Source organism: Squalius cephalus (genome assembly GCF_949319135.1).
Source record: "Squalius cephalus genome assembly, chromosome: 21".
In the NCBI taxonomy this organism is placed as follows: domain Eukaryota; kingdom Metazoa; phylum Chordata; class Actinopteri; order Cypriniformes; family Leuciscidae; genus Squalius; species Squalius cephalus.
Genome location: NC_137142.1, coordinates 24,117,402 through 24,132,890, shown reverse-complemented (window position 1 = coordinate 24,132,890; position 15,489 = coordinate 24,117,402). Strand labels below are relative to the sequence as shown.

The window sequence follows — 15,489 nt, the reverse complement described above, 5'->3', positions numbered from 1 at the left end:
TCTGCAGCAGCAGCTACATTACTACAACGCACATGACTAATATTATTGCTTTTTTTCCATTTTAGTTTTAGACCAGTGAAGTACCAGTACTCTAGTTCAAGTCAAAAGTATTAGGGCAAGTTTTATTGCTCTAGAGCACTAGAGCAATAACTAGTGTCATCTCCATCAGAGTACAACACAAATCTCCTCTATCCACACCTCACTTCTCTCAGGCCAACCTGTTAAAATCTCTCTCCATTCACACACTGTTCACAGCACCATGAGTCTGAATTGTGTTAAAAAACACAGTCCTCCTGTCAGAATGTGTGTGTTTGTGTCAGCGCCGCGGGTGATCCTGGGTGAATGTGGAGATAATATAATTCTGCTTTGTCCTCTCTGCCCTCCTCTAGCACAGCCACCTCTCACATGTCTGAGATTAATGCACGCTGTCATTTACACAGACCCACACACAATGAGAGCGAGCCAAGGGGTCTCTTAATGCCTGCGTGTGTGAGATCTGGCAGGTTTCAAATCTGTAACTACCGATGACAAATTCATTACTTTCAATCAGGATAACAAATGTTCCTTGCCTTACTTGCAATGCCACTGTTCCCTCAGTAATGTGAACCTCAGTACCTCCTCTGACACGAATGATGTCAGCTGTGATTCTTTTTAATTTCAAGTGGTCATGAAGTCAGTGTTTCTTTTTTCACAGCTCGGTCTTATTGTGCACAATATATCAAGGCACATTGTTTCAAAGAAAAAAAATGTGATAGTGTTGCCTTCTAATGTAACTTGTATCCTTTGAAGAGAAAACAATCCCATAATAATGCATTGCAACAAATTAAAAAAAAATCCTAGATGTTGGCCGAGCATGAGAAAATGTTGTCTATAAATAAACGTATAATTCATTCAGTTCTAAAATAGTTCAGTGTAATTAAAAATGTTAAATTAAAATGTGAGTAAGCCAAATAAAAATGTAAAAATATTTAATTTCATTTTGCCCAATATTTGTGTGTTATGTATCCTTATTAGTGTATCACAGTCTCCTATGTCATTGTGGTTAATTAAAATGGGGTTTATTAACTTAAATTACCCGGAACAAATTGTCCCAGGAACTTTTTCCCCCCAGACCTGTTGCTGTCTGCGTTTCCATTGCGGTCTGAAGCACCCTGAAGATTAGGAAGATTAGGAGACTGTGTGTAATTTTACAGTTCACGCTGAATTTTGTCTTCTGCGTATAATCTTAATAAAGCCTGAACCTCGTCATCGGTCCATCGGACGTATTTTAAACTCCATTGTCGGTTCAAATTGCAAACAACTGTTAATGCACGCACCGCAACAGAATATAAAAAATGGTGGTTGAAATAAAATGCTGCATGGAGACAACCAATCAAAATGCTGCGTGAACTCAACCCATCAGCATGTTCAGTGCCCAAGTCCCACCCCCGAAAGTTCCTGAACTTTGAAAAAATACTACCTTGCGAGCAGGGAATTTTTTCCCTGAACTTCATTTAGACGCTGGTTCCTGTGGTCGAAACACACAGAGTACCACCCCAAATTCCCTTGTTCCTGGGGAAAGTTCCAGCGGTGGAAATGCAGCTTTATATTACATCTTGTAAAAAGGGGCATAATAGGTCTCCTTTAATATATAAATAGTCCCAGTTTCTGTTAATAAAATAATTTTGAAAACAAGCTACATTGTCATAATTATAACAATTACAGAAATACAGAAAATGTCTTACCTTATATGGTGTATGGCCTTCGAATATTATGCTTTAGGTTGAGAACCACTGTCTTATGCTGAGTTCTATTTGTGTGGCATGTGGAGTCACTCTCTATGTGCACCGTTCCAAATGGGTCACTTACGATGCTGCCTTAGAAGGCATTAGGCAGCAAGGTTGGGTTTTGTAATTGAGCTAACGAGGATGACTTCATGGGCAGGTCAAGAAAAGGATAAAAGCTTGTTCTGTTCATCCTGCTTATGTTGTTTCTCTGTCTTACCTCATTCTCTCTATCTGTTTTCCCTCAACAGTGCGTCTCCATGACAGTATCTCAGAAGAAGGCTTTCATTACCTGGTCTTTGACCTGTAAGTATCTGAGTCAGACATTCTGATCTTCCCTCTTACTTCTGCTGTTAAACAAGATTGATCCTAGATTAGGCTTGTATACTCGCACTTTCCACTTCCTTCCAGCCCAGTTTGGCTGTAATTAACTGTTAATTACAGGAAAATGTAATTGATGTATGACTATTAAACTCTTTTCTCCAGCCAGTAGGGCCATTTCTCTTTACCATATAGTAGGGATGCACTGATATGAACATTCTGGCTGATACTGATAATTCTTTATATGTGAAACCCGATAACCGATATATTGGCCAATAAACATAAATCCAAAAAGTTTTGAGAGCCTGATTACAAAAACAAAAGTCTTGACATTAAAGGCCTTGTCACAAGCACACAATTATAATGTTCTCATTATAATTTAATGTAGCCTATATGACACTCTTGCGCTGCACACGTTGCACTTAACTGTATTTTCCTTTTTGAAGTAATTCCAATCATATTTCAAGCAATTCAAAGGCATCATGGCGAACAGTTCACATCTGAAGTGTCTCTGTTGAAAGAAACTATTATTTATCGGCTTTAACATATCAGTTAAATTTTCTTACCGGGCCAATAACGATAACATTAAAAATGAACATATATATATATATCTCTATACATGCATACATGCATACATACATACATGTTGTGCGTCCCTATCATATAGTTTAAAATACTTTGGTTTATTACTGAACTCCTTTGCTTGAGTTATGCTGACATCATGTTGAACGATTATCAGAGTCTGAAGTGTTGTTGAGATATAGAGTCCTCTGTGTAACTGCATTGAGACATACGTGTGTAGATTGTAACTGTATGGTCCTCTCTCAGGGCTCTTGTGTCATTTAAGACTCTGATAGAGCTCACCCAACACTTAAGTGCCGAACCGCGGTGATAAAACTTCCCTCCATTAGCCACACACTCCTCTACAGGCCTCATGCTCTTTATAGTTTATAGTTTTGAGTTCTCCTCCCTTGAGCTGTTTATAAAGCCTGTATTTCTTCCTGTAGTGTGACTGGTGGAGAACTGTTTGAAGACATTGTCGCAAGAGAATATTACAGTGAAGCAGATGCAAGGTATGTTAAAAAATTCAGCTAAAACCATATCAGTGTTTAGTTGTAATATTTTATATATATGTATATATATTTCTGTATATAAACAATACGGTTCAAAGGTTTGGGGTCTGTTAAAGTTTTTGAAAGAAGTGCACACCAGGCTACATTTATTTAATTCATTAAAAATACTTCAATTTATTTAAAAATGATTTAAAAATACATTATTTCAATTGAAAATTACTGTTAAGTAACTGATTTCTATTTTAATATATTTTAAAATGTAATTTTTCCATGTGATGGCAAATTTTCAGCATCATTACTGTCACATGATCCTTCAGAAATCATTCTAATATGCTGATTTGGTGCTCAAGAAACATTTCTTATTACTATCAATGTTGAAAACGTGTGCTGCTTAATATTTTTGTGGAGAAAGTGATTTTTTTTTTCCAGGGCAAGAAAAGAAAGTTCATAAGAGCACAATTTATTTAAAATAGAAATCTTTATATAAATAGAAATTCATCCCCTTAAATTTAAGCTGACTGTCTGCACTTCAGTCCATATCCACTTCATATTCAGCACTAAGCCGGAACAGCAAAATTAGTGTCACTTTCTAATTACTTTTGGAAGGCACTCTCCAGACTTACAGTGTGAAGACTGCTTCTGAGAGTTTGCATCAAGGGAGAACACAGAGTTTTTGCTGGAAAGTGCCTCCGTAATGGGATGGAATGGAATGCAGTCCACAGATTTTGCCAAATTTGGACACAAGAAATGCCTTCCTCGCCATCCTTCCTTAAGAGAGCTTTAGGGAATTTCTAATGGAGCTCTTTCTTTCCGCAACCTCTCTGCAAGCTCTCTCTTTTTTACTCTCTCTTTACATGAAAAAATACATTTCTGAATGATTTGGTTTAAGTATGTTTCCAAACAAACAAACAAACATTCCCTCCGAGAGATGTCATCTCCTCCCAACCCTTCGTCTGTCCTCGGGTCATGACCTTTTGAACAGGTTTCAGAGCTCCGTAATGAGCTGCTCCACTATCTGCATTTATAAACATTCTTTCCAGCTCCACCGGTGCTTATTTATGTCGCCTCACTTTCTTGAAATGTCTCTCTGCAGTGCAAGTCTGCCGGAGCAATAAATGCCCTATAGAGAGTGTGGGTGAGAAATATTGATATAGATCAGAAATAAAATAAAACGCTATTATTATTATAAACTGTATTATTATTAAAATTTAAAGTAACTTGGTTAATAAGTAAACAATTTCTATCTTAATATGTTTTAAAATGAAATTATTTCTGTGATGGCAATATTTTTGGGGGAACTGTGGTAAAAAAAAAAAAAAACACAATTTTTGCTGAATAGAGACATTGACTATAGAAATATTCTATAACATAATAAATGTATCTACTGTCAGTTTTGATCACCTTAATGTATCCTGAATTAAAAGTGTTGATTTCTGTATATACCTAAACAATCTTACTGACCTCAAACATTTGAATGGATGTGTATAATGTTAAAAATGCCTTCTATTTCAGATAAATGCTGTTCTTTTGAACTTTCTATTAATCAAAGAATCCTGGAAAAAAAATGTTTTCAACAATGATGATAATAATAATAAATGTTTCTTAAGCATATTCTAATGATTTCTGAAGGATCATGTGACACTGAAGACTGGAGTCAAATAGAAACAATTATTTTCAATTGTAAAAAAAACAATATTACTGTGTTTGCTCTATTTATTCAGCTTCAGGAAAACTGTTTTGGCATTTGGATGACATGGTAAATGTATCTTCATTCCCATCCTGGAGAGCTACTCTGGCAGCTTTGACAGCCATAAAACAAATCAGAGTATTTATCTGTTCATACAAAGCTCAGTCTCTCCGCATAGGCCAGATTCTTCAGCTAGATGTCTTGTGCCTGATCTTCTATCTGGAGTTAGATCCTTGTACTAATGCCTGAGTTTCTTTTCCTAATCTGTCCCTCTTTTCCTTCTCCCTGCTTTCTCTCTCTCTCTCTCTCTCTCTCTCTCTCTCTCTCTCTCTCTCTCTCTCTCTCTCTCTCTCTCTCTCTCTCTCTCTCTCTCAGTCATTGCATCAATCAGATCCTGGAAAGCGTCAGCCACATCCACCAGCATGACATTGTGCACAGGGACCTCAAGGTGAGTCATGCCGTCAGTGTGGAAATGTGCCAATCCTGGAGTTTGCGTCATCCAAACCCTCCTCCTCCTCTTGGCAACACTGTGGCGTCATCAGCACACACTCAAACATGTGCTTGTGACATTAAACACTGTGTGGCTGCTAACTTGTCACTGGAGAGCATGGATGGCGTTTTTTTTTTTTTTTTTTTTTTTTTTTTTTTTTTTTTTTTGCCTGTTTGATTGTTATTTGTTTTTCTTGACGTCAGAGAGTGGTCAGTTGGCTGTGGCGAATCCAGAGGGGCGATTTGATGACAAGCACAATGCAGAAAGCAATCAAAGGGATGTTTAATAGAGGATGGAGAGATATGTTGCTTAAATGCGGAATTGCATATTGGATGCATATTGGATTGATATTAAACAGTGCTTCCTTGTTGCTTGTCAGAGGTTACAGCAATTTTTTCTTTTGTATCTTCTCATCTTCCTACGAGTATATGTTGTAGAGTCTGTGTAAGAGGTCAAATCGTGTGTTTGCGTGAAAGTGGGTGTTTTTTCTACAGTAATGACTGATGAAACACAGATCAGCGGCATGTGGTGGACAAAAATGTGTCTAACCCCACCCCTCCAGAACCTCCAACTGAACCGGCCCTTTCCATATTAGTTCACCTCTAAAAGTAAAGGCAGACAGAGGAGTGCTGAAGGCAGGCCGGTTGCTATGGAAACTCGTGTGATGTCACAGAGGCTGCAGAACCGTGGCATGGTGGTGAGCGTGTGCGGTAGGGACTCATTTTGCCTTCTCTAATTCATCAGAGCGAAAGAGACTGTTGAACACAGACAGACAAGAGAATCTTACGACAGGGACGCAAGAACCGAACAGGGACAGTCGAGCAGGAGCACAACCTATGGCACATTGGCACGTGACGATAGCTAAAGAGGTGTATGCATTTAATTTAAATAAAGCCCCTAAACTTGCATACAGACATACATTTTGAAGTAATCATTCCTCGTAATCACATAGCCTGTTTTATTAAGTTAGGCATTATAAATACCAATAAACTGTGAAATTTTAACCTGTGCTAGCCCACAGGTCCAACAGACCATTCGCTTCAGTGGTTATCCTTCTACCTGCCATAAGGTTTCCAACTGCTGATATGGTATATTAATAATACTAAAATAATAACAGTCACATTTTTGTGCCCTTGAATTAAGTGAAAAGAACAGTTGTTCCAACAAATGTAAGGTTGACCTTCTATTTATCTAGAAAAGTAGCAATTTATTTATCTTATTTATTTGTCTACTAATTTATCTATTATCTATAATTCTGTGTTGATTGTTTGCTTTTTTTTTATGTTGATACCATTTTCAAGTGCTAAAAACTGATTCAAAAATCTTTGAGCTCTTAAAAAAAGATGAGGAGGAGGATGTGATGCCTAGCATTTAAAACTTTTGACCTTTAGACATTTTTTTTGGCTTGGCTTATGAATATTCCTTAGTTTACATCATTGGGCAGTCTAGGAAAGTAATCTTCTGTCAGTATGATTTAAAGGGATAGTTCACCCAAAAAATCTTTTATCACTTACTCACTGTTAAGTTGTTCCATATTTTAAAGAATGTTGGTAATCAAACAGTTGACACCGGTAGCAATTGACTTCCATATAATACTAAAAATACTATGGAAGTCAATGGCTATCTTACCAACATTCTTTAAAATATCTTTTTTTTGCGTTCAACAGAAGAAACTCATACAGGTTTGGAACAACTTAAGGGTGAGTAAATGATTTTTGGGTGAACTATCCCTTTAATTAATATTTATTATAACAAGCCATCACCATGTCATGACGTCACAGAAAGTGTGTTGTGTGCAGCTCACTATAAAACTTGCTCCGGCAGTTGTTGTAGGGTGGCTGCGCTGTGTCCGGGTCAGGCCTGTGTCTGCAGCATACAGAGGCAGCGGGGTGTGTGGGACAGCGGGGCGAGAGAGCAGCTCACCCCTGCTCTCGTAGCATGAGACTACAAGCCCTCTCTGTCTCTTCATGAATTATGCAGCTCAGAGCAATGGGTGTGCTGTCATAAGTATCGGTCTGCTTTACACACAGACACCAGTAAGATAAAGACACCGCATGCAATCTCTCCCTTCTTTTCGCACACATATACAAGCATGCACACTATTTCTGTCTCTGACTTGATTCCCTCTGTAGTTCGAGACCGGATCTCAGTATTCCTACAGTGTGGGGATGAAAGACTGTCCTCATAGAACATGCTGGATACGTTTATGTCCTTTAATGCAGATCACAGTTGATTAAACTCAGCCTCGTTATGTTTGATCATCACCTTTAGCATTATCATGCAAAGAATAAGTGAGCAGCCGTATGGCTGTCGACTGCACTTTATAATTCTTTTGGCTCACATTTAGTTTTTTCATACTGTACTCTATAATGTTGTTTTAGTGTTTTATTTTTAAGTTATTTAGATGAAATTGTGTAGAATAGTAAAGGTGCAGTCGCATTTACTGCGTTTTCACACTCTCTTATCTATGTCTCCTCTCTCATTTTCTTTCTTTCTCACTATTCCTTCTTCCTTTCTTGTCTCCTACCCTTTTCTCTTTCATGTGTCCTCTTATAGCCAGAGAACCTGCTATTGGCCAGTAAGATGAAGGGGGCGGCAGTGAAGCTGGCTGATTTTGGCCTTGCCATCGAGGTGCAGGGAGATCAGCAGGCCTGGTTCGGTAAGACTCGTTTGCTTTTCCTTCAACTCGTTTGTAGCCTGATCTCTTAAAGGGATTTGGCTTGAAGCCATTGTAGATCGTCTTGATGCAAGATTGAATTAAATTCAAGAGACCAAATTAATTTCACTGGTTTCTCATACATTGAAACATTCGCTGATTTTCAAGAAGCGTTAGCTTTCCCTTATTGCTGTGTTTGCTCTCTATGGCATATTTGGCTCTTGTGGGACTGTAGAACTCTGGAGAATAGCCAGCTTGTGTTTTTACACTGTGCTCATGGAAAATATGGAGTTTAATGTTCTTTTTGAGTCAAGACTACTCACTTGAACCAAGTCAGAGGTCACAGACGACAAACCCAGTGAACAAAATAAAAATAAGCTTTTCCAACATTGTGGGAATTTCTTATATGCTTTTTCACATTATACAGCCTTGTAAGAAATAAACACATCTGCACATATTTTTTTCACTAACTATTTTGTGTTTAATACAAACTGAAATGTTGTTGCCTGTTGAAGATTTTGTGAGTGAAATCAGTTCATTTTAGATACTAAATGTATGTAAATCACAATATGGCCTTACAGGTTTTGCAGGCACCCCTGGATACCTCTCGCCTGAAGTCCTGAGAAAGGATCCCTATGGCAAGCCAGTGGATATCTGGGCCTGTGGTAAGATTTTCACCTGTTTTATTTAAAGTGTCATTTTAAAAAGTCTTTTGTTTTTTTGTAGTGTCATATATTTGTCCACTTTTATGAATAATCGGTGTACTAAATATGTGATTCAGTCTCTTTACTTTGGAAGAAGAGTGGATTAGTATTTGAATAGTTAAATTTATGTGTCCTGGGCAGGTGTGATCTTGTATATCCTGCTGGTGGGTTACCCTCCTTTCTGGGATGAGGATCAGCACAAACTGTATCAACAGATCAAGGCTGGAGCCTATGACGTGAGTGATCACACACACTGTTTCCCTTAATGAGTTCTCACTGCTTTATAATGTAATAACACTGTTTTAGATCTAATCAGGCCTGTTCCATTGAAGGAAACACATCCACCCCAATATTCAGATCAGTGGTTGACCAATATGAGATTTTCAATGTTTGATTCTCATTACTTTTTGTCCAGTAAACCTATAGATCCATACCCAATAGATCCAAATAAAAAATTTGGAAGTCAGTAGTATATTTTTAGTGTTTTTGAAAGACCTCACTTTTGCTACATTTATTTGATCAAAATACCGTAAAATCTGTAACATTGTAAATTATTATTACAATTTTAAATTACTGTTTTCTATTTTAATGTATACTTCAAAATGTTATTTATTCCTGTGATGGCAAAGCTGAATTTTCAGCAGTCATTACTCCAGTTACATGATCCTTCAGAAATCATTCTAATATGCTGATTTGATGCTCAAGAAACATTTCTTATTTTATTAATGTAATGTCTTAATAATGTTAAAAACAGTTATGCTGCTTAATATTTTTGTGAAAATTGTGATATTTTTCAGTATTTGTTAAATAAAAAGTCAAAAGAGCAGCATTTGTTTAAAATAGAAATATTGTGTTACAATTTAAAGGTCTTTACTGTCACTTTAGGTCAATTTAATACATCCTTGCTAAATAAAAGTATTAATTTCTTAAAACTTTTTAACGGTAGTGTACACATGTGAAAGGAAAACTTATTGTTTTCACATCACAAGTCTTTTTAAATTCCAAAACAAACCTATGGTTCCCCGGTTGTGTTTCTCCATCATTCTCCAGCTTGGTGATGGAACAGTGCCGGAAGAAATTCAACTTTCGAAACGCCTACTTTTCACTCCAGGCAAAATCGCTCCGCACTGCACCCATATCTGATCTAATTAAAGCAGACGTTTAGTAAACAGTCGAACAGTAAAAGCATGTCAAACAAAAGGCCTATTTATTTAAAAAAGTGACTGTAACCCAGTTTAAGCGGCATTTGGCTCAATCAGTAGCAGAAAGTGAAAGGCCTTTCATTAGTCTTTTATTGTCCATCAACTTGTTGACAGAGAAGCTCTCATGGCCGTTCTCATACAGAGATTTCAGTGCCACCTCATCGACCCAAGAGTGACGAGCCCAGATTGAAGCCTTTGTTAATATTTAATTGGTTGGGATAGAGAGCCAAGTTACTCAATAATAAATTATGGCAGCCCCCTCCTCTAGAGCTCAGCAGTGGAACATACAACCGAGGAGTCTTCTTCATTATCATCAGCATTATCATCTCCTCAAACCCCAAAGGAAAACTGTTTACAGTGGGATCTTACCCATTAACACTATTCTATATAGCTTATATGAGGTTACAACAGTCTTGGAGATGGCATCTTGTGATCAGCTGTAGTTTGTCAGTCCAGCATGATCATAGTATGGATTCATACTAATTTGATTTAATATGTGCTTTCAAAATCCCTCTTAACTAGCCTCACTAAGTGCATGGAACTAGCATGCTTGTTGTGTTTGTTGCATAGTGGTGTTGTCCATTTGATGGAGTGCTGCAGTGTGGGAGAGATGTGATTATGAAGGTCAGTTTTGGTTTCAGCATTTTCAGCCATCCAGGTGGAAAACAACTCTTCCAGTCATCACTTAAGCTACTCTGCTCTAATCATATTAAAATCCATTACAGGCCATGGAAGCCATTGATCTGTGTGTTTGTCCATGTCAGTATACATTTGAGCTCTTAGTTTCATAAAAAAAAGTCTGAGATAGTGAAAATGCTTCTATTTTTCATTCTTTTCTTATGTAGTACAAATTTTCATTACTGTTTATATTATCAGTATTAGCAAAACTATTTGGGTGCAAAGTTGAATTAACATTGTTGAATTCAGAATTAGTACTTGTTTTGTCTTTTTTTTGCATTGATGTCAGCAGTGCTTAAGCTTCATGAACTCAACAAGTTTGTGTAAAACCTGATGATCGTGTTCTCCAGTATGATTTAAGATGATATAAAGAGCATCTTGAGCTTCAATGGAAGAACATCTTACCATCTGTACAAAATCACATGATCAATGTCACAAATTTACTTATGATTAGTGATCTTGAAATATTGACTTCACATTTATTTGTGTAGGGCTTTTCACAATGCATTTCCTTACAAAGCAGCTATACAGAAAATGCATGTTTAAATGTATAAATGTCATTGGGCCTTAATGAACCAGGAATCTAACATTATAAATAAAAAAATATAAATAAACTATACCAGTGGTTCTCAGCTGATTTGGTCATGGGACCCACATGTTCCCATTGTCATTACGCTGCAACCCAAATATTTATGAATTTGAACCAAGCTAATTTATTTCTCAAAAATGGTTAGCACACCATGCCCACTTTACTTAACACACACCTAAGTTGTAAGAATATCACTTACACTTATGAATAAACAGGATAAGGAAAGGCTATTAAAAAACTACTCTGAACAAAATTATAAACACAACACTTTTGTTTTTGCCCCCATTTTTCATGAGCTAAGCTCAAAGATCTAAGACTTTTTCTATGTACACAAAAGGCCTATTTCTCTCAAATATTGTTCACAAATCTGTCTTAGTGAGCACTTCTCCTTTGCCGAGATTATCCACCCACCTCACAGGTGTGGCATATCAAGATGCTGATTAGACAGCATGATTATTTCACAGGTGTGCCTTAGGCTGGCCACAATAAAAGGCCACTCTAAAATGTGCAGTTTTATCACACAGCACAAAGCCACAGATGTCGCAAGTTTTGAGGGAGCGTGCAATTGACATGCTGACTGCAGGAATGTCCACCAGAGCTGTTGCCCTTGAATTGAATTTCTCTTCCGTAAACCGTCTCCAAAGGTGTTTCAGAGAATTTGGCAGTACATCCAACCGGCCTCACAACCTCAGACCACATGTAACCACACCAGCCCAGGACCTCCACATCCAGCATTTTCACCTCCAAGATCTTCTGAGACCAGCCACCCGGACAGCTGCTGCAACAATCGGTTTGCATAACCAAAGAATTTCTGCACAAACTGTCAGAAACCGTCTCAGGGAAGCTCATCTGTATGCTCATCGTCCTCATCGGGGTCTCGACCTGACTGCAGTTCGTCGTCGTAACCGACTTGAGTGGGCAAATGCTCACATTCGATGGCGTCTGGCACTTTGGAGAGGTGTTCTCTTCACGGATGAATCCCAGTTTTCACTGTACAGGGCAGATGGCAGACAGCGTGTATGTGGGTGAGCGGTTTGCTGATGTCAACGTTGTGGTTCGAGTAGCCCATGGTGGAGGTGGGTTTATGGTATGGGCAGGCGTATGTTATAGACAGCGAACACGGGTGCATTTTATTGATGGCATTTTGAATGCACAGAGATACCGTGACGAGATCCTGAGGCCCATTGTTGTGCCATTCATCCACGACCATCACCTCATGTTGCAGCATGATAATGCACGGCCCCATGTTGCAAGGATCTGTACTCAATTCCTGGAAGCTGAAAACATCCCAGTTCTTGCATGGCCAGCATACTCACCGGACATGTCACCCATTGAGCATGTTTGGGATGCTCTGGATCGGCATATACGACAGCGTGTTCCAGGTCCTGCCAATATCCAGCAACTTTGCACAGCCATTGAAGAGGAGTGGACCAACATTCCACAGGCCACAGTCAACAACCTGATCAACTCTATGCGAAGGAGATGTGTTGCACTGTGTGAGGCAAATGGTGGTCACACCAGATACTGACTGGTTTTCTGACCAAGGTTTCAAGGTTATGGAAACTGTAGTTACCATGGTAAATACACAATATGAGACATCCCACCCTGCAAAAACTAATTTCCGGGAGGTAGCACACCCTCATTTTCAGGTTTAAAATGAAACAAACCTCAGGTTTTCAGTGTAGACCTCACTGCAACTCGCCAAGAAAACTCAATCATCTTTCCTCTCTTGTTTTTTCATGTCTTAGTTTCCCTCTCCAGAGTGGGACACTGTTACCCCAGAGGCCAAAAACCTTATCAACCAGATGCTGACCATCAACCCAGCGAAGAGGATCACGGCTGACCAAGCAATCAAGCATCCATGGATCTGCGTAAGTGTCCTTGACTTAAACCCCAAGCACTTTGATATATCTTTCAGGGCTGGTTTATATTGCGTCACCCAGCCTGTCACGATTGCATGCACCAACTGGCATAATGTCAAAGAGCTTACAGTTCCAGTCTGCAATGAAATAAACATTTGCTAGCCTATTTGGTTAATAAAAAACTTTAAATGAGACTTTATATCCAATTTGTATTATATACAATCTGTCATAACATACTGTATCTGAATAAAGATTTGTCCTGAGGACTGACATCTTTCTCTCACACTTAGCAACGCTCCACTGTCGCCTCCATGATGCATCGCCAAGAAACCGTTGAGTGTCTGCGCAAGTTCAACGCCCGTAGAAAACTCAAGGTCTGAATCATTCATTGCTAACACAATAAGGTTCTATTTTGTTAACATTAGTTAATGCACTGGCTAACTTGAACAAGTGCAATACTGTATTAATCTAGGTTACTTTCCATAGCCATCATTAATGCTCTATGATTATCTTTCCATAGCCATCATTAATGCTCTAAAGGACTTTGTCCTTTTCTAGATAAGATACTAAAGATACTTATGTCTCCTGCAGGGGGCCATTTTGACCACCATGCTGGTGTCCAGGAACTTCTCAGGTGAATGCCTTATTAGCTTCTGAATTATAAATAAGACTTGTGATCATACATTGAGATTAGTATGTTATGTTTATGTAGTTTCTTTCAAAACTTTGATTTTATAATCTGGCCTCACTTTCCTGACTGCATAGAGGCATTTGGGCTTTGCTTTTGGTTGCTTTGTTATGAAACAAATTGGGTAAGTTTTTCTGTGATCCCGGAGAGGCTGAGCTTCTGCCTTGAGTAAGCCTCTCCAAAACGACATGCTCTTTTGTCCAATAGTGGGTCGGCAGCACACCACCCCCGCCACCCCCACCACCAGCACAGCTGCACTGGCACAGGAAGGTATGTGAGATGGGCACTAGGGGGCCGTTGCCCACTTTCAGCCTCAGCATGTGACCAAGGGGAGCCTGCTATACCCCTGCCAACGCACGGGCACTGAAACTCTTCTGAGAGGCCATTCGCTATGCAGAGAATACTTAAAACACGCTCCAGGGTTTGGGTTCGTTGACTGAATTTAGAATATTCAAATTCTAATTTGATTCAATAGAAATCTTGCGTGACTGCATATCTTGACAGTAATAAAATTGAAGTAAATTGATGTGTATAAAACATGTAATTCAGTCACTCCCAACCCTGAGACGCATTCGTAACCCTTTGTGCTTCGTGGCTTTTGACCAAAGTCTAGGATGAAGGTGCCCTTTCCTGTCAGAGGCAACCTTTGCCTTTAGTCTGCACTGAACATCTTTACACAAGTGCTGTGAACTTGTCAGAAGATGTTTTGTGTCATTTTCAGCAGGTTGGGATGGTAAGAAGAGTAACACATTATGTCTTCCAAATGGTGTCTCTCTGGAAACATAATGCATTATGGGTTTGCGCTCTTGGTGATGGTCCAGGGATACTCTGGTGGAGGTATTTCGACCCGAGTCACCTTAAGCAACGGCATCATATTTAAGGTTTTCATTACAGATTAAGTGGCCTTTATTTATGTTGATGGTTTCTTAAGGTGGCTCCTTCTCCTTGTAAACCTCACAGTCACAGTCAGGTCGGCTTTCGGTCAACCAGCTGCAGTGGTATGAAATTGTGGGTAGATGCTGACATGCATTTGCCTGTTGTAAGAATGAATGTCTACATGTATGTATTAGCAATAGCATGGTTTTAAGGAAAGACTTACTGAAAAGAGCCACTGTACTGAAGTCTTCACAGCGGGGATTGCTGTGGGGTGCTTAAAAAGCACCTTTCAGCATGTCTTCGGGTGTCTTTGTGCATGGAGGACACGAAGCAACAGGGATCCACATGTCCTTCTGTCTTGCTTTTTGTTTGTTTCTTAGTTTCTTGCCCCTCTCTTCATGTATACGTCTTAATGGAAGTGGCATGTCTGTGAACGCTCTGCCAATTGCTTCTGTCGCTTTACAATGATACTTAAAGGTGCAGTATGCTATTTCTCGAAATAGTTGTTGAACACTGTTGATATTTGAAATCAACCCAAACAAACACACCCCTCCCTTCATTGCTTTGCCCCCAAAATGCACAAACATGCAATGCAAGAGTGTTTTTTTGATCATAGCAGAAACAAAGCAAAATAATAATAAAAAAGTGAAGAGGACAAACAGATGACAAGGAAGCACAAAAAATGAACCTACAGTACACAAGAGTATATACAGTATATAAGGTTACTCACTGATGGAGCAGAAACATCGCAACCTCTGCATCCATTTTCAGGCCTTCCTGCTTGGGCCTCACCACTGTTGGAAAGCTTTTCTAATATTAACACGGGTCCTAAAGCTCTTGCTTGATTATAGCCCTTCTTTTTCCAGTGAGCTTTTCTCTTTTGTAATCTAAACTTAGTCT

The 15,489-nt window shown here is 38.8% G+C and overlaps 1 protein-coding gene across 23 annotated transcripts in view; it reads left to right on the top strand.

Moving 5' to 3' along the window:
* The window catches only part of camk2g2 (calcium/calmodulin-dependent protein kinase (CaM kinase) II gamma 2), a 61,330-nt gene that overhangs the window by 26,851 nt on the left and 18,990 nt on the right, over positions 1–15,489 (top strand). For 12 of the 23 annotated variants that reach the window (XM_079855421.1, XM_079855430.1, XM_079855437.1 and 9 more), the window contains exons 4-13: positions 2,015–2,069; positions 3,092–3,157; positions 5,220–5,292; positions 7,891–7,993; positions 8,572–8,655; positions 8,836–8,930; positions 12,912–13,034; positions 13,316–13,399; positions 13,617–13,659; positions 13,921–13,983. In XM_079855421.1, coding sequence (XP_079711547.1) covers positions 2,015–2,069; positions 3,092–3,157; positions 5,220–5,292; positions 7,891–7,993; positions 8,572–8,655; positions 8,836–8,930; positions 12,912–13,034; positions 13,316–13,399; positions 13,617–13,659; positions 13,921–13,983 — 789 coding nt within the window. The remainder of the gene's footprint in view (positions 1–2,014; positions 2,070–3,091; positions 3,158–5,219; positions 5,293–7,890; positions 7,994–8,571; positions 8,656–8,835; positions 8,931–12,911; positions 13,035–13,315; positions 13,400–13,616; positions 13,660–13,920; positions 13,984–15,489) is intronic. The other 11 variants (XM_079855428.1, XM_079855433.1, XM_079855420.1 and 8 more) reach the window with 1 other exon arrangement.